This window comes from Crocuta crocuta, unplaced genomic scaffold (genome assembly GCF_008692635.1).
Source record: "Crocuta crocuta isolate KB4526 unplaced genomic scaffold, BGI_CrCroc_1.0 scaffold36, whole genome shotgun sequence".
Classification (NCBI taxonomy): domain Eukaryota; kingdom Metazoa; phylum Chordata; class Mammalia; order Carnivora; family Hyaenidae; genus Crocuta; species Crocuta crocuta.
Window position 1 is genome coordinate 11203675 of NW_027532203.1, and position 23878 is coordinate 11227552.

The window sequence follows — 23878 nt, forward strand, 5'->3', positions numbered from 1 at the left end:
GTAGGAAGGAACAGAGAGAGAGGGAGAGAATTGCAAGCAGGCTTCATGCTGATATTGCAGAGCCTGATGTGGGGCTAGATCTCACAAACACAGTGAGATTATGACTTGAGCCCAGATCAAGAATCAGACACTTAGTTGACTAAGCCACCCAGGCACCCCCAAACAGGATTTTTAAATGTGTAAGTTTGCTCTTTCCTTTAAGAGACTGCTACATTTCTATCTCCTGAAGTCCAAGGTGATGATCTATAAGAACAGAACATTTCTGAACCACCACAAGTTCATGTAGAAATAATTTTAAGACAGGTTTTTCTCTTTTCTCCAGGGTACACTGTTCAAAAGAGAGAAGAAAGAACGGAAGGAATAAAGGATGGACTGGAAGAGGGTTGGGGGAAGGAGGGAGGGAACAAGGAAGGAAAGAAGGAAGGAAATGATAAGAAATCTATCAACCTATGTTTTTGAAATTACAGAGATGACTGTAATTTCTATCTCAAGGGCTGCTTATGAAACTTTGCTAAGGAAAAAGACAAGGATTACCCTATAACACTAATTATTTGAGTGTTAAAAATTAAAATGTTATGAGACATGCCAATGAATTATCTTAAATCTCAACAGTATCCTTCAGGAATTTTTTTTAAATAAGGAAGAATTTTATCTGCCTTGAAAAAGGATGAATAAGTCATTCTCTGCAAAATATCTAATAATCTTATTATTTATCTCCTGAGAATCTAATAATACCACCAAAATTTGGATAAAAAATACAATAATAAAAGGAAATAAAGATAGATCCTAGGATAAACACTGAATTGGAAAAGCAATTAAGGAAGTCAGAATTTGTTGGTATTTTTCCCCATGGTAGCAAGTGCGTTATCAAACTTGCATTTAACGCAATTATATATATTAATTATAAATAATATGTAATAAGAGTAAATAGATATTTTTTGAGCACTATTTTGTGCCAGACACTAATCCAGGCTTTGGACTCTTGTAATGGAACAAAGCAGACAAAGTCTGCACTCTTATAGAGCTCCCATTCTAGTGGCAGAGAGTCAAAAGGATTAGTAAACAAAGAAATACATACTATAATGTCAGGTGGTGGCAATGACAGAAGGAAATATAAAGTGCATTGGGGAGATACAAAGTAAGGAAGAGTACTAGTTTAGACGGGTGGTCAGGGAAGGCTTCCTCCAGGGGATAAATTAGGTTTGAACAAAACCTTAAACAAGATAAGAGAGCTAGTTCACTCCATAAAAGGGAGCTGAGAAATCAAGGCAGAAAAAATCAGAAAGTTCAAAAGCCACAGGTAGGAATATGCCTTTTGTCTCCTTCAGCTGGAGAGACATTTGGCTAGAGGCCAGCGAGCTGGGGCAGAATAAGAGTTAATTACACAGGAATCCAAGGCCTTATGTCCATGGCCTTGCAGGTGAGTGAAGGACTCTGGATTTTATTCTAAGTAATTTGGGAGGTCCCAGAAGGACTTTGAGCAGGGAAATAACATGATCCATTTATTAAAAAAAAAAAAAAGAATCACCCTGGCCATAGACGTCCCCTACAAATCTAGAAATGATGATTCACTGGTCCCATAGGATAGCTTGTATACTCCATTAGGAACAAAACTCATATTTGTAATAAAAATGCAAACGAAATGTTCTCTTTAATGCTATATCAATTTTTTAAAAAGGAAATCAAATGCTACTACCCTGGGCTGACATATGTCCATCTGTCTTTAATAACTATTTAGGCTACTTTAAACTTAATGTTATATCTAACTTGTATACATTTTTCTATTCTAGGCTCCTTTACATTTAAACATTTTTTCCAAAAATGTACAATTTCCATGTGAGATGACTGACACACTGTACCTTATCTTTACATGGCTGGTCTGCTCTGGAGGAGTTTCTCACCAAATTAATCCATTGGTTAATTAATCCCTCAGTTAACCCATGCGCAAGGGCACACATTTTTAGGTGTCAGTGAACCCTCTCAGAAAACACTGCTGCTTTTCCCTGTCTCCTTTCCAGGTTAGATGTGGCAGCTCACATAGTTGTAAGAAATCTTTTAAGGCTTATTGGATAAGTGGAATTAATAGCCTTTCCATTGCAATTATAATGACTTTGAATATAGGTGGTGATGGAGCTACATAGGCTTCTTCTAAGATACAATTCCAAGTCACCTTAGGTGAACCACATTAAGGCCATCACTTTGAAGGTGAAACAGGAAATGCTAAACCCACGAATTCTCAAAGTTAGTCAAAGTTAACCCAATCTGGTTTCATGTTGTGAAGCAAAGAAGTTGAGGCCCAATGTGGCCAATGCAAGTTAGTTAATCCCACTTACTCATCCAGTTTCTGACATTTAAGAAACTCTGTTGACTGGTGAGGTCAAACATTAATAAGAAGCCCATGGCATCTCTGAAAAATGCAGTGGTGAGGCTCCGGAATCTGCCAAGAAAACACAGTGGATAGTCCTGGAAGTTAGCCCACAAACATACTACAATGACAACACACACAACACTAGTTTACTCTGAAATGTGAAATCTCCAATGGCAACCCTCATGGATTCTTCTACAGAATGAGAAAGTGGGTAGGAAGAATGCTAAAGGGTCAGGGGAGGACCTCTAGTTGTAGACATTTTTTAGGACCACATCCTGGCTTTATGGTTTAGAGCACTTATATACACAGAGTTTGTAACATTCAATCACACACTGGCTTACACAGCCCTTGGATTTGTTAGGCCCCTTATTGGCTCATGGATATATTGTGGTCTACAGCTAAAATGGAAGCCACTTTCAAATGGGGACTTTAACTTAAACTTTTCAATCTCCCTTGTCTGTGCCTAGAAGAACGCTTGGCACTCGGTAACCTAAAAATGAACGCCTATGATTACATGCAGAAAACCACAACTTGTTAGCAGCTGGAGACGGGGTTCTTTTGCAGAGAAAAAACAATATTGGTGATAAAACTCTTTTAGAAGCATTCTGGGGGTAGAGCTGAATTTGAGTCTGGCATCCATGTCTCCTGAGAAAGAGGGAAAAAAAACACTGAAAAAAGGAGAAAGAGGAAGATGATTAGGGGAAGCAAAGCAAGGTCAGAGAAACAGTAGGTGGAGACAGAAAGCAAGAACACTCATCTCTAATAGAGGATTTTGAAGAATATATTCTGTCATGTACAGTGTAAAGACTTTCTCCTCTGCTCCTACCTCCTGCACCCCAAAATCTTCAGTGAAATTGAAGGTGTGCTTAGCTCTACTTCAGTGTTAAAAATGGGCAAAACAGAGACCACACAGAGGGACCAGAGAAGGTCTGGGCTATATTGATACAGAATTGAATTTGGAAATGGGTATTTAGAAAGGCACATAACTTTGAAATACAGAAACTACTTCCTATCCTAAGTGTCCTCCTACGTTTTGGACTCCTATGTTAGCCTATTTGTGGATTCTTGGTTTCCCTGGAGTCTTATTCTTAACCCCCTCCTGCATTACTTACACTCACTAAGTAATCTCTTCCATTTCCCTGGTTCAATTATCACCTATGTGTTGGACCCCGAATGAATAGGTCTAGATTTGTCCTGTCCTTCATGCTGCACACCCAATTACCCGTTGTATGGAATTTTCCAGTTGGAGGAAACTGAGGCAACTCTAACTTCCCATGTCTAAACCCAAATGGGCCCCTCTTCCTAATTTCTTCTTCTGTCAATGCATCATCATCCTCAGTAATGCCACAGCTCTTCTTTCTCCTTCACCTACTATATACAATCACCAAGCATCTCCTAACCTTCTCATTTCCACCCATCTGCTTTATTTTTGAACCTATTATCTTTCCCCTGAATAACTTCAACAGCCTTCTTAACAGGCTTCTTGTCTCCAGTTTTGTTTGGGACCCTCCCCCTCATGGAGGTTAAATACCAGGGCTACTTCCCCCTGGTTATATAAATCCTCTGCTGAAAACATCTAAACGATGATGCGTTGCTCTTAAGATAATGACTGAACTCTTTAATAAGCTGTCAGGCTCTGCAGGAACTGATCCTTGCTCATCTATCCTGCCTCATCTCCTGACTACCCACAGGCATACCAATCTTCTTTTAGTTCTTAGAAAGTTCACTCTCTCCCCTGGGATCTCACACATGCTGTTCTTTTTGTGGGTAACTTTGCCTTAATGCTTCTTCAACATCCCACCTGTTTAGCCTGGATAAGACTCACTCACTCATACATTGTGTACGAGTTTGTGTGTGTGTGTGTGTGTATCTATATCTGTATCTATATCTATACCTATACCTATCTCTATCTATCTATCTATCTATCTATCTATCTATCTATCTATCTATCTATCATCTATCCATCTATTATCTAGCTAGCTAGCTAGCTAGCTAGTTAGCTATCTAGCTATCTATCAGAGGAAATATCACTTTCCCAAGCAGCCTTCCTAACACCCACATCTGGGTTATAGGCTCCTCTTGGTGCACCTGCTTATCACCCTTTGTTTTCCTGATATTGTCCTAAGGCTACATTGCAATTGTTCCTTATCTATTCAAATGCTACCCTAGACTTGTGAGCCCCAACAGGAAAGAAGTTGTATTTCCAACTTGTTATCCATTACATTTTCATGGTCTTGAACATAGTTTTTGTTCATGAAATGTTTGTGAAATGAAGAGAAAAAAAGAAATAAAGAGAATAGCAAAGAATATAAAATTACGAAAGATTTCAATGATTTCAATAGAGAACAGTTCTTTTAATACCAAAGAAAGGAGAATAGGTATTTAGTGACTATTGATTCCCAAGTTTGATTTCTTTGGTAAGGCATTAATCATGAAAACCATGAAATACCAAAAATTTGCCTCAATTTTTTTCTGGTGGAATCACTCTTACCAGTTTCTGGAAGCTCACAGGGAATATACCGCTTTTATGAAAGTTTTCTCTCTGGGGACTATTTGTATTCACAAAATTGTCTCCTACTCAACCACAATAGTGTGGCTAAGGCACAACTTCTCTCTGTTCTCTTCCTGAGAGAGAGAGAGTTGTGTATGTGTGTCTCATTTAAGGACAAGACTGTACCATATTCCCCCTCATCGCCCATAGCACATGACGAAGTTAATTTTAAAACATGTTTTTGGTACAGATTTCACTGGGATAAACATTCTTGCATCCACCGCAACACAGGACACTCTTGCTCTGCAACAGGCTGATATCCTGGACCGCTCTGCTCCCTTGTTATGCCCATTCTTCCCAGGTTTCCTCCAGGGGAAGGGTAATTGATTTCCAGTTTTACTCACCAATCTCATTCTGTCCAGTAGTCAGTGGGGTGGGGAAAGCTAGAGCCACATCAAAACAAACAAACAAAAGGAACTGATCCCAGAGTTACATTATTACTTTCTCCCTCACTGGGAACTAAGGCCGTGCCCTCTATCCTTGAGGTTTACGTAAGGGGTATGATATCTTCTCTTGTTCCCAGGATACCGCTTTTATCAATAAGCATTATCTTATAGAGATGATGCTGCCAGATGTTTTTAGGCACAGGGTTGAGGTGTGAGACACTGTTTATCGTGTTGCATCGCTACACCTGGTACATATACAGAATGCAAAATTCTCAAGGGATGAATAACCCCAGTGTTACTGAGACTATCACTAGTATTCCTCACTTTCCTCACGGAGCAGCTGCCTTAAGGGGGCAGAGGAGAGAAGCCTACCATCACGCTAGGCTGACATGTCATGTGTGAGGACATATGGGAACCACATTTTCTCATATTACTTCTTCAAAAATGAATTAAATTGGTCTATAAAACATACATCTTTGTGACAACAAAACTGACATATGAACAGAGATTCTTGTGAGGAATGACTTCAGAAGAACTAGCGATGTTGAAGAATGTGTGTAAATGGAATTCACAGTCAAAAGAGCTAACAGAGAGGGCCCAGCACCTCTCCTGGCGTTTACACTCACTGAAAGCGAGAACACTTTGGATGCATTTCAAAAACTAAAGTGTTTACAAGCATAAACATTCTAAGACATGTGATGCCGGATTTGGAGGTATGTGCCTACTAAATATCTTCCCTGACAACCCACTGCCAATTTTTATTTAATCTGATATTGAAAAGCTTCACTAGCACGTGGTCTTTAGCATGCTGAAAGCTTGGATCTCCAAGAAATATATTTTCATCAAATAACGGAACAGTATCTCCAGCTCTAAGCAAACAAGACTCTTGTCTACTGAGCTTGCCTTGCCTTGGACATTGTTTCAGAGAAGATGCTAGGAAACCAAGCACGTCTCTGCCCTGGTAGTGCTGACAATTTTGTTGGGGTGAGAAGGTCACAGGTGAATCAATAAAAGATTCACCTTACTATAAGGCGGTATATAATTAATTGAGTAACTTAAGGGAGAGAAGGATCAGTGTTGTAGGGGCTCAGAGCAAGAGGAAGTTTGTCTCAGGTGGGTGTTTAGAAAGGCCCCCCAAAGGAGGTAGTACGTGAGCCAGGCCTGGTAAAAGGAGAGGATCAGGGAAGGTGGGAAGGGAGGAGAATATTCTAGCTACAGAGCAATGGTGTGACCCAAATTTTAGAAAACTAAGCCAGTCAAGTGGCACAGGATAAAGAAATGAGAAAGGTCTTACCCGCCTTTCTTTAATTCCCTCTTCAGGTTGCACTTCTACTCATGTCAATTTCCCATCTTAACGTAATTAAATGCTAAAGAAGATTTTTTTTTTCCCATTAGAAAGTACAAAGACAACACAAGGATCTTCAGAGATTTTTGAAGATCTGATTTTTGAAATCGTACCAAATACACAACGCTAGCTATGGTCAAGGAACTATAAATAACTTATTCTTATTTCTTGATATAAATGTCTATTTTGAAGCCAGGAGAAGAGTTGCAGATCATCTGACTTTCAAGATCACGTGCAGCAGTCACTTTAAAGTAAGTTTTCTAAGCTGTTTGTAGCTAGAAACAAAGTAATTTACTATTACCGCTCTTGTCCCGCAGTGTCCCATAGCTGAAGATGCACCTTAAATGCCTTTCCTGATGATCCGTCGGGCCCCTGGGCATTATAAACCTAAAAGATAAATTTCCATCAGTTGATATTCCTTTGGATTTTGTCAACATTTAAATTCTCCGGGTTCACTCAGCATGTTTTTTCTCAATTACTATAATCAAAGTTCAGAGTGCAGAATAAATATTTGCTCTGTTTTTTTCCAGAAGTATCACATAGACTCTCACTTTTAAATGTCAAGTACAAGTATGATTTTCGACACAATTTAGGCATACTGCAAACTTAAATTAGACACCTTCTGTCACTTCCTCATGGAGGCAGCAAACATTAGATTTAGGACCCAAGTTCTAGGTTCAAGTATCAACCCTTCATTTCACTTCTTTGAACCTTATTTTCTTACAGCAAATTGAGACCCACAGTCTCTTCCTATTTTGCAGAGTTCCTACAAACCTAAGTAGTAGATGTGAATGCACTTCTAAAACAATAAAATGCTTTACTAATACCTGAATATCTTTTACTGTGACTTGGACTTTTAAAACGACCTGCCCATGAAATATGCACAGGCTTTCTTAATAAGTTTACACAAGGTATTTCAAGTCTTCCTTTACTAGCCATTTTTCCAAAGGCTCTTGTCTTAATGTTTAAATTTTCAAAACTATGGCCTTTTGACTTCTTATTTCAGCAAAGCATAACAACTTTAGAACTTAACCAGCTCTCCTAAGTATGGGTTAGTAAAAACGTTTAAAGGGAAAACTCTGTAAGGACTTCTACCTAGACGAGCGGAGGCATTTGGGAGCAGTGAAGTCACAGGAAAATCCTGGAGGGGTTAGAAGAAGGTTGCTAAGAATGCATTAAAATGTACTGACTTTCAGATCAGGCACAAGATTTATAAGGAACCATGAATTTAACTTCTCAACCACTATTTCCTCCCTCCTCCCCCCCACCAATTCTCAAAGAAAAGAGTAGACTTGTGACATCAATTGGACGCAGCAGCCATGTTGGCAATCACAAATACCTTGGGTGGCAGTAAATCTGGCTAAGCTTATGTGTCTATGCTACATGTCTCACATGTCACAATATCCTTATTCCTGTCATTAGCGTCTAGCATAGGAGCAGAAAGCAGTTGTAATTCTCACTTAAACTCCCCTATCTTGTAAAATAGCATGGACTGGTCTCACATTCTGTTCATAATAAGCTAGTGATTGATAGCTGAGTCTACACATAAATACAAATGCGGCAAGAACTTACAAAGCTCATGTTCCAGCTATTTGCCAATCATCCTTTTATTAACGTCTCTCTTAAGAGTGGAGAAATGAGCAACACTAGTTCTTATTGAGAAGCTTAACTCAGATCAAGAGTGAATGTTTTTGCCACCTGAATAATTTGGGTTTTGAAAGATTCCTAGAGAATTCATATAAATCCATAAACTATTTATTTGTCCTGTATACTTTTGGAGGCAAGTCATCGTGCCACTCAACATTTTTCTTAGCAAACTGTTATTTATGCTTGACAAAATTAAAAATATTCCACATTGAATTACAGTGACAGGTTATGAATTTCCTGCAAAAATAAAAAAAGACTCCTTGCAATGCAGTAAACATAGCTCCTTAGTTCTATTTTATATGGGGGCGGGGAGTCGACAACAAGGTTAACATAACAGTATGGTTAAAAACTCACCACACGTTTTTCCCGAAAGTCTATTCCTACTGTGGTGATAAACTTGGGATTGAACTTATTGTCTGTGTATCGATAAAGAAATGTCGTCTTCCCCACGCCTGAATCTCCAAGGGCCAGGAGTTTGATCAGATAGTCATAGTCCCCATCGGTCATAGTGATGGACTTGGTGGGCCTGCGTAGGAGAGGAAAAATAGTAGGTTCTGATAAGAATCGGTTCCCCTTTGCCTTCCTTCAAAACACAACATAAATTTATGTTTCAAGCTTAAAATAGTTGAATATTTCCCTTCTGCCAGATTCTGATTGGACTTGTACAGAGCAGCTTCGGAAGAAAAAGCACATCTACCATCTCACTCAGTACAAATGTTTTTACATCATGTCGGTTAATATCGAACAAAAAGCTATGTGATTATAGGGTACCCACAGTAGCCCCTGCCCCAGCAAGAGTACAACTTAAAGAGCCACAGCCTTTGTTTTAGAGCCAGTGCCCTTTGGGATCAGGAGTATGGTGCTAGGAAGAGAAGAAGGTCACAGGAAACAGAAAAGCCTGCCCAAGATGATGCAGGTAGGCTAGGGAGAGATTGAAATCATACATGGGTAGTGGAAGAGAAAAGCCTAGGGGAACATTTTGCATCTAATCATGCATAATGAGCTTTCTATTATGTGCATACAAAATATTCCTTTTTAATTTAAAAAATTTAACAACTGAGATGACAACCTTTAAAAACATTGATTTGAAATCATTTCAAAAGCAGTGTCTAACAGTCTTCTGTTTTGAAATAGCAAAGCCTCTGTTCTCCAATGGCAAATCTGCTGTATTTGGCAAATCTGCTGACTGTTTTCCAGACCCTGAAAAAGGAGAAATCTAGTAAGAAGCATAACTATGGTCATTCTGCTAGTATCTCACCTGCTAGAAGGAATGCCATTTGCCATTTTTTTTCCATTGCCCTGACCCCCTTTGCCTCAGTCTTAATTTCTTCTGTTACAATACTACAGGTGATGCCATGGGTCAATGCCAAGAACACCTACACTGGTAATACCTTTGAATTACACTACCACCTACCAAATGCTTAATGACATTTCCACTCTGAGGTCAGCAAAATGATTCGCTATTTGGTAAAACTTTCTGATTTGTGAGTTGTAGAAATGGGTTTATTAGAGCCCATGTAGAGAAAGGCCTACAAAGACATTTCTAGAAAAGTATCTCTCCTATTTTGAAATGAACGAATATTTTCCCACTTTTACAGATCCAGAAAACATCATACTTTTCAGTTCAGGGGCAATTAAAATTAAGTTTCAACAACAGGTTATCCAATAGACATATCTAAAAATTGCTAGATAATTCTAATCATTTCCTACCTGTAAGAAAATGGTGCATATGTTCATCAATTCAAACAAAACTTTATTTTTTATACTGTCACTTTAGTTAGTCATCAAAACTAAAAGGTTTCATATCTTTGGATAAATAATGATGAAGATGATAATTAGGTACTTAGCAAATCAGTATCATTACATCATTTGGAAGATCGGCAAGTGTTTTTACATTAGAATTTTCTAAAATTTGAACCCTAATGCTGCGAAATCCTGCAAATTTATGATGGATGCATGTTTCTTTAATTTGTGAATTGTTTTTGAGTTAAAGTGTTTTGAGAACTGCCAATACATACTTTTATGCTAAAGCTCTCCTCCCCTATAATATGCTCTCTTCACTGAGTAGGACTCTTACGGTGAATGTTGGCTGATGATTAATGTTCTCTTTTTTTGTTGTTGCTTTTGCTTAGTATCTGTACAAAGTATAATCACTGCTCTGGAAGAAATGCTTAGCTTCTATCAATAACCAGTCTTCCTTAATAGAAGGGTATGGGTTATCTCAAGTATTGACAGGAAATTCTTCTTGGGAAAATGTCTTCAATGACAGTCTGTAAAGCAGTGATTAGTTCCGAGTTTGGATGGTCCTGAATATCTTACTAGGACTTTATAGTTGAAGATGTTGCTGATTCTAGTCTTTGAGCCAATGGGTTGCTAGAGGAGATTGCTATCAGAGTAGTATAATTTCCCCCCATTTGGGGATATCAATGCCACCATCTCTCTGCCCTTTTCTCTCTTTCTCTACCAAACTTACTCATGTGAAACTCCTCTGCAGGATGATAAAGTCTATCATTTTACTAGTAGTACTGGGTGACATTGTTAATTCTCTTGGGAAAGAAAGGTTAAGTTTTTTCTAACTGAGATAAAAGTGACCAAAGCTAAATTCTTCCCTGACCACATGTGTTGATTAGGGGGAAGAAGTTAAAGCTATTGGCTGCCTAAATGCAAAATAAAGTTGGAGGATACTGTGGCTCCCTGGAAAAATGAAAATAATGGAGTCAAGAAGATTTATCAGCATACTTTAAAATTTTGCTTAAAGTTAACTAAGTTTTTTGTAATATTGTCTGTGACACTGTTAAGAAAAGCTACATCTTGAGCAAATCTAGCTAAACATATTCAATATATAGTAGCAGGCCCAAAGATGAAAATTTTTTCAATGTAATTTATAATCTAGTTTCTGATAAGGGAGGTATACACTTAAAACTTAAAGAAGCAAGAAAATACAACATAATTTACAAGATGGGGAACTTGCTTAATTGATAAATGAGTCAAATAGTTGTGTTTTTCATTCACACAAAACAGTAATCTTCATGGACTGAAGTGGTCTGTGAAGATTTGTAGAGGAAGATGAACTTGTATTTAATCTTATAACAAAGGGAGGACTTAGATATGAGGAAAGAAGACACAGGAGCACTGCATGGGAGATGCCTTTCCACTTGCAGAAAGAGACTGTCACCACTAGCCAGCTACATGACCTACCACATATTCCTGATCTGCAGCCAGTTTGTTCTCTGTTGTTACATAAACTTGCTTGGAGGAATACTGGAGTTGCCTCCCAGCCAGGCTCTAATCCAGAGTGAACAACTGGCTCACCATGGATCAATTTCACGGTGGCCCCACACTGGCTCTTTTCTGGAAGTGAAGGGTTGTTGCATACTTTGTGGCATTTAACAAAAATTCCACCCAAAATGAATGCAAAGCTTGGCCCTATGGAAAACCTTTATTTGTGTCTCCAGTAGACCAGTTAAAGAAACTGACAAAGTAAACTCGGCATGAGATAGTGTGCCTCTTAAGGTTCTTTCCAAAGTGAATTTTATTTCTCATTTTTATATCACTACTCAGATATAGTTACTTAGTTTGGTTCCTCTTTTATTACCATGTGATTTTCTGAGTCCTAAAATCATATGACCTCAATCTTCTATCCTTGGCACGGCAAATATGACACCACGAAGGAAAATTAAAGCCTTGGCAAGGTTTCCTTTTCCAAGAACTGAGCTTAAAAAAAAAAAAATGATCTGGGAAGGATCAAAAAGCTAACAAGTTTAGCAGTATTTATTCCTGCACAATGATTGACGGTCTTGTCAGTTTTTGGTTCTATGGATCTAAAAGGAAAGAAAAAAACGGAAGATTGCTGTGCTTCAGGAAATATGTGGACTTTCTACCATTATCACTGCGTCACAAGCTATACCACAAGAACCAGAAGGTCTTTTCAGATATAGAAACTGAGGCATCATTCTCAGAGCCCTTCACTGGAAGGTAAGGGGCTCGGAAGAGCAGGAAGAGTAATTCAAAACACTTGTGAGGCTCTGCTTAATGAAGAGTCTCAGAGGAAGAAGGAAACCTAAGTAATCCTGTGGTCTAGGCCTCAGTTTTCAGATGAGAAGTCACGTGCACAGAAGTTAGACGATTTGTGGGATGACAGTTCCTAACAAGAAAACCTAAGACTCTTGTTCGTTATAATACAATAACAAGAGATGACGAAGGGCACTACATAATAATTACAGGGTCCATCCATCAGGAAGAACTAACAATCATAAATGTCTACGCACTGAATATGGGAGCACCTAAATATCTAAAACAATTAATCACAAACAGAAACAAGCTTATAGATAAGAATGTGCTAATAGCAGGGGACTTTAATACTCCGCTTACAGCAATGGATAGGTCAACCAGACAGAAAATCACTAAAGAAATAATGGACTTGAAAGACACATTGGACCAGATGGATCTGACGGATATATTTAGAACTTTACATCCTGAGGCCAGGGAATTTACTTTCTTCTCAAGTGCGCATGGCACATTCTCCAAGATAGATCACATACTGGGACATAAAGCAGCCCTCAATAAATACAAAAGAATAGAGATCATACCATGCACACTGTCAGATCACAATGCTTTGAAACTTGAAATCAATTACAGGAAGAAGTCTGGAAAACCTCCAAAAACATGGAGGTTAAAGAACACCCTACTAAAGAATGAATGGGCCAATCAGGCAATTAGAGAGGAAATTTAAAAATATATGGAAACAAATGAAAATGAAAACACAACAATTCAAAATCTATGGGATGCGGCAAAGGCAGTCCTAAGAGGAAAGTACATTGCTCTCCAGGCCTATTTCAAGAGATTAGAAAAAGTGCAAGTCCAAAATCTAACAGCTCACCTAAAGGAGCTAGAGGCAGAGCAACAAGAACGCCCTAAACCCAGTAGAAGAAATGAAATGAAAAGTGATAAAAAGTAGAAATATTTTCATTCTATGGGGGAAGGGGCTTTTCTCTAGTTATTGACAGGAACATGATTAACAGAGTTAGACTATCTCAAATGAGGCTGCTCATAGTTTCTTTTTCTCTTTCTTCCCCTCCTCTTCCCCAGTATGCCTCATTCTTATTCAACATAAATTCCATTTTCTCAGGAACTTAATATCCTTAGTCTACTGCTGGATCCACAGGGACCAGTACCCTGGTGGGCATGTATTAGGAGCTCAATACATACGTGTTTAGTGTTAGAGCCATGCAAGTGTCATAATTAATGCAATCAATATTGGAGCAGTTGGTGGACGTGGTGTCCCACCTAGTTTAGGACATATTCTCCTTCCTTCCTCAATCGTGAGGTGAATATTTAGATTAAATGACCACGATGGTGCCTTCCGGGTCTAGCTTCCTGAGCTGATTTTTCCATTTTAATTTGTAAAGCATACAAAAACCTTCTCAAAATAGAATATTTATATCTCCAAAGAAGCAGTTTCAAAGAATCTAGGAAAACAGAAAATACAGAGGGACTGTAATTTTTGGAAGTGAGATTTGTCTTGGCAGAGAGCGTGTAAACTTGTCAGTTGAATACGTCACGGCTCAGAACTGAGCTTCTCTGTGAATGCATCCATTTGCCCATTGGCACCTCTTATCTTGCATGATAGTCTACGTGACACTGAGGATATACTCTGTTTTCTCTAAAGGGGAGCTTACCAAATGCTACAGAGATGTATGGGTGACTATCACACGGACAGACTTACCCATGCAAGCTTTGGTGTTCTCTGCTACTTCTTCATGTCACAATCTTAAAAATACCATCACAATCTATGACCCTTTGACTTGAACTTATTGTTAATGAAAACCAACTTAACAGTCTTAAGATACTTTGGAAAGCTTAAAATAGTAGGCAAAGTATCAGCAATACTACTTTGTAGGTGCTTTAAGTAAAATAATGCTGTCAAACATAAAATGGACAGATGTTCAACATTTCCTCATTTATCTTTATTTGACTGGTTTGTATTGAGACCCAGGAGAAACATCTTGAGATGCGGAATTCTCATAGCAAAAATTTCATTGCGTGAGTGATACCCCATGGGTGGTTCTCATGGACTGACCTTGAAATTCTGCTTCCTGTAATCACATTCATATCCTACAGGTTAGAGTTAAATCATGGACGGTACTCAAGGGCCTATAGTCTCTGTGCATCAGTAAAACAGAATGCATTTTCTGAAGGGAAGAAAGGTGGGGTAATTTAAAAGAAAAAAACAAAAAAGTTTTCTTTAGTATATTCTGTAGCACTTTGTTCTTTTAGGAAGGTCTTATAATTCTCATTTTGATTCTTCTTAATGACTATGTATATTTAGCCTATGTGGAGCCTATATAGAAAATTCAAACCCAATTATAAATATAAATCAATATCAACTTCATCAAACAGCCTTTACTTAAGCTGACAATGTGTTTATTGGAGCAATCATATCTACTTTAAAAGATAAAAGTATCCATTTTGTTTCATTCAATGATTAAGGGATCCAATGAAATAGAGATAAACCAAGAAGCTATTGAACTCTGAAGTTCAGTTTACTTACCCTGAAAATAAGAGATAAAAATTCTAACACAAGTCAACTTTAACTTAATTTGCCTCTACTGATGTATTAGTCTCACATTCTTTATTATTCTCACATATTAAACTCACTTCTAAGGCAATGAATATTTTATTTGTCTAAATTTTTTTTTTTCTCAAAAGTCACATTTTTCACCCTTTGGCTTCACTTTGTGGGAAATTTTGAAACTGTGTGAGGGTTTTTCCCTTTTAGTTTCTTTACTTTTTATTACAAGGAATTTCAAACATATATACAACTTGAGGGAATAGTAGTGTACATCAGCCAGCTTATAAATTACCAATATTCTTAAGTCTATACACAAAAGAAATGCAAACAGATATCCACACAAAACTTATACACAAATGCTCATAATAGTTCCAAACTGGAAACAACCCAAATGTCCATTAATGGGCGAATGCATAAACAAAATGTGGCATGGCCACACAGTGGACTATTACTCAGCCACAAAAAGGACATATGCTACGACATGGATGAACCTTGACAATGTGCTAGATGGAAGAAGCCAGATGTAAAAGGTCACATAATCTGTGATTCAATATATATGTAATGTCCGGGATAGGCAAACTCATGGAGACAGAATATAAGTTAGTGTTTGCCAGGGGATACAGAGAGGAAGGATGGAGAGTGACTGGTGAGGAGAAAGAGGCTTTTGGGAAGGGATAATGAAAATGTTCTGGATTTAGGTAATAATGGTAGCACATCCCAGGATCCAGGATCCCAGGATCATGGGATCAAGCCTTGCATTGGGCTCTGCATTGAGCTTGTAGCCTGCTTAATATTCTCTCTCTCTCTCTCTCTCTCTCTCTCTGTCTCTCTGCCCCTATTCCCCACTTGCATGCTCTCTAAGAAATTTTTTAAACTAATTTAATTAATTTCATTAAATTTATTTTAAAATCCATTTAAATGTATTTATTTTGCATAAAATTAATTTAATTTAAACTTATTTTAACAATAACTTTCCTAGCTGAGCTCTACTAGCTGGGTGTTAATTACTACTTGTTTACAATGAAGTCACTTACTAGTAAGAATCATGTGTATTCAGATCATGATACCTTCCTGAATGGAAAGGGCCTGATACACACTCTATGAGCCTAAGTCTCACATTTACAGTAATTTCTTATTTAGAAAAATATTCCTTATTTGACAGGGTCCTGATAGCCAATCTACTGAGCAGATGTGCTCACAAATCCAGAATGAGTAACTGAATGAAAATCAGTGGGGCACAGCAGGGTGGACTGGTTGTCAGGAGCCTGTAAACTAGCACTGGAACCGAAGTTGAGTGTGCAGAAAATCCAGTGGGTCCCAATGTTCCTGGCGCTCAGGGTTTACCTGTTCCACTAAAGTACGATAGAAGAGCAGCGAGATTTGGCAACTGTTTTTCTCCCTCTTTTTTTACCTTGAGGTATACCTACAGGAAAACTACTCCAAGAGTCTGAGACTCTCACCCCCCTTCAGCAACTCATTCTAGAGTAGAGAAACCCCTTGGTCAAGAAAAGAGTCAGTCTATCTGATTTGATCTTGTTACAGTTGAGAGCAATTTCCTCTTGCTGATAGCCATCTGCAAAGCTTGGCACATAGCTAGTGGATTCCTTCTGCTGACACACTATTACAGTGCCCTTACCATGCTTTTCCAGCTACATGTCATTTAGTTCCCTCACATCTTGTAAACTTTGTTTCCTTGACAATTCGGAGTAGTCCTCAACACATTATTTACTCACTGGAAACACATATACTCTATACACTGAAGACATTGCATACATGTTTGAATTAAGTAAATTGAGCTTTAAGAATTTTTCCAAAGATTAAGTTCTTGACCTGGAAAGGTTTTATGTTTGTCTTCATAAGGGAGCTATATGGCTTACTTTTTATTCGAGAGTCCTACTTAAAAAAAAATAAATAAAAAGGCTTTTGTGGGTCCTTTCGCCCAGGACGTTAACTAGGGAGCAAGAAAAAGAAACGTAAATTCCTTGACATTCAGTGAAGACTTTTCATGGAAAGAATCTTTGACCTATATCTCTTCCAGGACTGGGAAAATCCTTTGAGGCGATGCAGCACATTAGGAAGTGTACAAACAGAGGTGGACATCTTCCCTGAAGCCAGTCAGCAAGAACCGAAAATGGGTTTTCCAACTTAGTGGTTCTCAAACTTGGCTGCTTTTAAAACTCCCTGATGCCCAGACCATGCCCTATATCACGTAAATCTGACTTTTGATGGTGACACAAAAGCATTCATATTTTTTTAACGCTCTCCAGATGATTCCAATGTACAGTCAAGTTTGAGAACCACCACGCCACCTTTTAGCACAGAGACTCCTCACTGCCAGTGAATGACTCCTAATTTGAACGGCGCACATAACCCCTAGTTTCATAATATAGCTAACAGGAGAAGAGAGTGGACCACATTTATGAGGCATATCATCTTCTAAGACAGTGGCTGGTTGATAAGATGGTTCCTTTCCCACCATAGGTTCCTGCCTCAACGGACCCACCAGCTCCAGCCACCGGACAGTTGCTTTCCCTCATTACGACAAGGGCATGCCATCCTCTATGAGAGCAGTCAATCCATCTCTGTTCTGTGACATATGGAAAACACTGAGTGTATATATGTAAATAAAAGCTTCAGCTCTCAAGGTTTCCACATGGCAAAAAAGATATGGTTTTAAGCTAAAGAGATGAGCATTTAATAAGATGTTTTCCTAAGTTTTCAGACATTGGCCTAATAATCTTGCAAAATTGGGATCATTTTCCAGCTGGCTGCTGATTTGAAGTCTCGCCAAACTTATACTGCTTTGCTTCATTATCCGAGAAGGGGAATACTAATCAAAATTTCTGCCCACAAATTCTGCATCTCTGAAATGTGAGGAAGCCAAGTTAGATCGCATCTATGGGCTCACATATCTATAAAAAAAGAATGAGTTCCCTATTAATACAATTTTCTCCTTAAACCTAATTCTAGCTAACTCATAGAACCATGTAATTCCAAAAATAAAAAAAATATATTAAAAAATCTAAGATCTCTTTAGGAAAAGAATGTTGGTTGGTTGTTGTTTTAAATGATATTTAACAGGAAGCATTATATGAGCGTAATAAATGCTGAAAAAGAGATTATATCTATAAGGAATGGGATTAGTCCAAAGAAAGTGCTTATTTGTGTCAAAGATTCTTCCTATATTATGTACATGGTTATGTTAATGGAAATTTCTAGATTAGAATTTTATTTCTTCAATGTGTATAAAGCTGAGTAGAAAATACAGAATGCTATTATATGTGGTTCTTAACCCTTATGTGGTTGGAAAGAAAATAAATAAATGTTAAATCTCTTCATCTGGTAAATTATTTGAAATGGGCCCTACACCAGAAAATCTATGTCTCTAAATTTAAAAGGTATTCAGAGAAGAGTGAAAGACTCAGAAAGCACCACCCCCCCCACAAATAATCCAGTTAAAAAATGGGCAGAAGACATGAATAAACATTTTTTCCAAAGAAGATATCCAGATGGCCAGCAGACACATGAAAAGATGTTCATCATCACTCATCATCAGAGAAATACAAAGCAAAACTACAATGAGATATCACCTCACACCTGTCCGACTGGCTAAAATTAACACAGGAAACAATGGGTATTGGCAAGGATGCGAAGAAAGAGGAAGACTCTTACACTGTTGGTAGGAATGCAGACTGGTGCAGCCACTCTGGAAAACAGTATTCAGTTTCCTCAAAAAGTTAAAAATAGAACTACCCTATGACCCAGAAATTGCACTACTAGGTATTTACCCAGTGGATATAAACATACCAATTCAAAGGGATACATGCACCTCGATGTTTACAGTAGCACTATCTATGATAGCCCAATTATGGAAAAAGCCGAAATGTCTAATGACTGAGGAATGGATAAAGATGACATGGTGTGTGTGTGTGTGTGTGTGTGTGTGTATACATTCACACACACAATGGAACAAATGGAATATTACTGAGCCATCAAAAGAATGAAATCTTACCATTTGCAATGAATGGATGGAGATAGACTGTACTATGCTAAGCAAAATAAGTCAGTCAGAGAAAGACAAATACCATATGATTTCACTGATATGTGGAATTTAGGAAACAAAACAAATGAACAGAGAGAGTAAAAAAGAGAGGCAAATCAAGAAACAGACTCTTAAGTATCGAGAACAAATGAGGGTTACTAGAGGGGAAGTGGGTGGGGGGATGGGTGAAATAGATGATGGGGGTTAAGGAGGGCACTTTGCATGAGCACTGGGTGTTGTATGTAAGTGATGAATCATCACATTCCACACTTGAAGCTAATATTATACTGTATGTTAACAGGAATTTAAATAAAAATTTGGAAAAAAAGAAAAATTCATAAACAGATCCAGGAGTGGGGACAGAAATAACCAGGAGGGCTTCGTGGAGGAGAGATGTGAGGTGGACTTTGACGTGGGAAGGGAAGAGACAAGGACTGGGATGAGCAGAGTGCTCACATCCTGAGGGCAGCATGTATATACCCCATGGCACTGGATGCAGCAAATATGGCTTCGGTGGGCGCAGAAGCAGCATTCTGGGGGTCCTGGACTGATCCTGATCGAGTTGGATCTGCAGATCAAGTGTGGACCGTGATGTGATGTAAGACACAGCTGTTGGAGTCCACAGCCCTATGTTTCGAAGTTCACTTTCAGCCACTGGACCACCATGTGGCCATGAGCAATTTACTTAACCCTTGATTCTTAGGGTGTTTACCTGCAGTTGTTTCAGCAGGTAAAACCACCTGGCTGAATGCGTTCAATCATCATGAATTCCCCTTCTACTCTTGCCAAGAACTAGAGAACTATCAAAAGAAAAAAAAGCATTCTGACCAATGACACAGTATAACACAACCACAACATCATTCATCAATTCATGCAGGTTACTTTGTAACTTAAAATGAAGTCCCCAAATTTCTCAGAACAAAGGTGGTATAGAAATCTTGGGGAAAAGGCACCGCTACATTTTAAAGAGCTCATTTTACTTCTACTTGACCAAGCACTAGATTATTTCAGCTACTTGATCCCCTGCTGGAGCGCTGATTAAAAATACAGTATGTCAACAATGACTAATTACAGCCTTAATAAGCCTATTGTTTACTTCTTGGCAGTAGCCTAATGACTTGACCACTGTTTTAAGCCCACCTAGCATTTTCGGATATAAAACATTTATAATTTTGTCTTTGACAACGTGCACCCCCAGCTGCCACCATTGAGTAAAGAAAAGTCATCATTAGCACAAAGATGTTTACAGCTATGCCCTCCTGTCCCTGCTGTTTAGAGGAATATTCAAGCCTCGTCAGAGCAGACTAGAAGGCAGTTTAGTGCCTTGCTCAGAGCCCAGCAGGGCAGGGCAGTTCTCCATTCTTTAATATTCTTTAACTTCAGGGTTGGTGAATAGTTAATAGTTAAAAACAATTTTGGGCTGAGAAAAGTCATGAAATATTCAACAGTGTGAGTGGTTTACCAAAATTATACTTATAAAAAGATTGCTACTCAGAATTTTGCATTCTGCATTGCCCCCTCCCTCCTTTTTTTAAACCGAGAAAGGGACTTTCATGTGGGTCCCCTCTTGTCTGTTCATATCCATAATGACTGCTCTCACTGAAAAAGAATCATGACCCCAGCAAAGCAACGCCATGAATTGGAATTGTTGTTTTTTTATAGACTAAGAATTGTTATAAGACAGTTCTTATGAAATTAGCTTTGCCTAAGTTTCCCAGATTTGTTCTAAGATGCGAGAAAACCGGGCAACAAGTTGCAAGAGCACAGCTTGGGTGATGTCATCTCTCATCCCTGCAAAATCACCACCCCGGAGACCCCTCCTGCCCAAGGAAAAACAGGATCACATTTTCCATTAAAGATTCACATTTTACCTTCTGGTATTTTTTAACAAAAGCACAAATATCACAATTCACTACATGAAGTCAAAATACTGAAAGGAAAATGTTAACATTTTAGTTGGAAAAATAAGCACAGGAAGTTTTCCATCACCAAGAATACATTTGCTATATCTGACACTTTCCAGTTTATGGAAGGTCTGTGCATGTCTCAAAGACATTTAGGGAAATAAATCTACTTCCCTTACATCAAAGAAGGCTCTTCCTCTATCATCACTTCTACCACTTTTTAAAAAGGAAAATCCAAATATCTTTCTTTATTGTCTTGTTTGCTATGGTTCCAGTAATAAGCAAAGGGTTTTTTTAGGCAGCTATATTATTATAGCTAATGGGAAGGTTTTCCTGCTGAACTCTGAGCCCATGTGGGTAGGTATTATTATTATTACAATAAGAGGAAAAAATATAAAAGCTGAATGCTTTGCATATTAAATTTCAGAAAACTGCCAGTTACATTTAATAACAAAATAGAAAAGTTTCAGATGTGTTCTATCTGAAAGATAGATATATAGAATATCTATATATTTCTATTGACTACATTAAGATGAATATACTACCGTATGTGGCTACAAGGAGTTTTAGCATAAAGCTGGCTCTGCTCTTCTCTGATAATGGGATTCAGCAGCTAATCTTCCCACTCATATTCACACGATGACAAACACAGACTAATGTTACGTCCATTGTCTTTCCCGGAATTAAGCCAAGGTTGGGACTATAATATTATTCACCTTAAAACCCTTCAACATCCTGTGAAAGAGTAGACTTTTCCTAGGGTCTAAAACAGAAACTAGTTTCATAAATCCAAATATAGGTAAGGTTTACTTATCGAATCACCACAAAGATTAGCAAATGATAGGCTATATCTCATGGCAGATAGGTTTACATTGTCTTAAGCAAAACAAATGAGTAGGATAAAATATGAGGAATGAGTATAAGAATGCAAGCTGGAACGTTTTTCTCCAGCGTAACAACATTGACTGGATTGCATCAGTTGTTAATTATGAAGGATCAGCAGGGTCATGATGAGCACAAATGCATGCACGCACACATGCACATGCTTGTGCACGCACGTGCGTGTGCACGTACACATACACAGGCACACACAGGCTCATCGAGCTTGCAAAGATCCTGGGGCCTGTGCATACCCCTCCCTAAAAGCCACTCTTCTATTTCACCTGATCTTGTCAGAAGACAGGTCTGCTCTGAATGTTTATGGAATAAGCCAGAAATATGTCCCTTTACAATAGAGATTGCATAACATACACAAATTTGAATTTTTTCTATACCTATAATTCAAAGTAGGAGAGTGAGGCCCTCTTTTTTGTTGAGTGTTTGGTGCAATGTACCCAACATGCCAAATCGCCTGTGCCTGTAAAGAGCATGCTGAGTACTTTGGAGAGGACTCCTAGGTCTCCGCACTTGGTACTGATTTCCTAGAAGGACAGAGGAAGACAGAGGAGGGAGATCTTTGTACAAGGAGCGAGGGGAACATGAAGGCACCGCCTGTCATCAGCCTTGTTCAATCAACCCTGACAGATCGCCCAGGTGAGGGCCTCAGGAGCCTGGGTATTAAATGTGACCCAGGGCGCTTCAAAGGAAAGATCAAAAAGTTGCCTGGGGACCTGACATGTCAATGGCCTCTCTGATTCCTGCCTTTGATAAAAACTGGGACAGCAAACACATTTACAGAACCTCTGAATGTAGAACACTAAACCCAGGAGAAAGGAGGAAATGAAAGAAGAAAATGGAAATATAGAGGAGACGGTTTAGAAACACTTAAAAAGCAACAGTAATGAGGCATGAGGTGAAAAATTGAGAAAAGAATATGGGTTTTATAGTCACAATTAGGCTTCACCATATCTTTGGAACACAGCGCCATTTATAACGCAAGGATACTAATTTCCCCCAGATTCATGCATTCGCTCACTCAACATTTATTGTGCACCTACCATGAGCTGGGCACACAGAGTGTATTGCTGGGATTAAATGAAATGGCGCAAAGCCTCCACTACGTTACCAAGACAACTGTGACGGCTCAAGCCACCACAGGCCCAGCTGCCACTNTGGTTTTAAGCTAAAGAGATGAGCATTTAATAAGATGTTTTCCTAAGTTTTCAGACATTGGCCTAATAATCTTGCAAAATTGGGATCATTTTCCAGCTGGCTGCTGATTTGAAGTCTCGCCAAACTTATACTGCTTTGCTTCATTATCCGAGAAGGGGAATACTAATCAAAATTTCTGCCCACAAATTCTGCATCTCTGAAATGTGAGGAAGCCAAGTTAGATCGCATCTATGGGCTCACATATTTTTAAAAAAAGAATGAGTTCCCTATTAATACAATTTTCTCCTTAAACCTAATTCTAGCTAACTCATAGAACCATGTAATTCCAAAAATAAAAAAAATATATTAAAAAATCCAAGATCTCTTTAGGAAAAGAATGTTGGTTGGTTGTTGTTTTAAATGATATTTAACAGGAAGCATTATATGAGCGTAATAAATGCTGAAAAAGAGATTATATCTATAAGGAATGGGATTAGTCCAAAGAAAGTGCTTATTTGTGTCAAAGATTCTTCCTATATTATGTACATGGTTATGTTAATGGAAATTTCTAGATTAGAATTTTATTTCTTCAATGTGTATAAAGCTGAGTAGAAAATACAGAATGCTATTATATGTGGTTCTTAACCCTTATGTGGTTGGAAAGAAAATAAATAAATGTTAAATCTCTTCATCTGGTAAATTATTTGAAATGGGCCCTACACCAGAAAATCTATGTCTCTAAATTTAAAAGGTATTCAGAGAAGAGTGAAAGACTCAGAAAGCACCCCCCCAACCCACAAATAATCCAGTTAAAAAATGGGCAGAAGACATGAATTAACATTTTTTCCAAAGAAGATATCCAGATGGCCAGCAGACACATGAAAAGATGTTCATCATCACTCATCATCAGAGAAATACAAAGCAAAACTACAATGAGATATCACCTCACACCTGTCCGACTGGCTAAAATTAACACAGGAAACAATGGGTATTGGCAAGGATGCGAAGAAAGAGGAAGACTCTTACACTGTTG

The 23878-nt window shown here is 38.3% G+C and overlaps 1 protein-coding gene across 1 annotated transcript in view; it reads right to left on the minus strand.

Moving 5' to 3' along the window:
• RAB27B (RAB27B, member RAS oncogene family) overlaps nucleotides 1-23878 on the minus strand; it is a 57921-nt gene that overhangs the window by 2767 nt on the left and 31276 nt on the right. The window contains exons 2-4 of the mRNA XM_077777659.1: nucleotides 8652-8823; nucleotides 6952-7037; nucleotides 2334-2437 (exon numbers count right to left, since the gene is read on the minus strand). Of these exons, the coding sequence (XP_077633785.1) occupies nucleotides 2334-2437; nucleotides 6952-7037; nucleotides 8652-8804 (343 nt within the window). The 5' untranslated portion in view covers nucleotides 8805-8823. The remainder of the gene's footprint in view (nucleotides 1-2333; nucleotides 2438-6951; nucleotides 7038-8651; nucleotides 8824-23878) is intronic.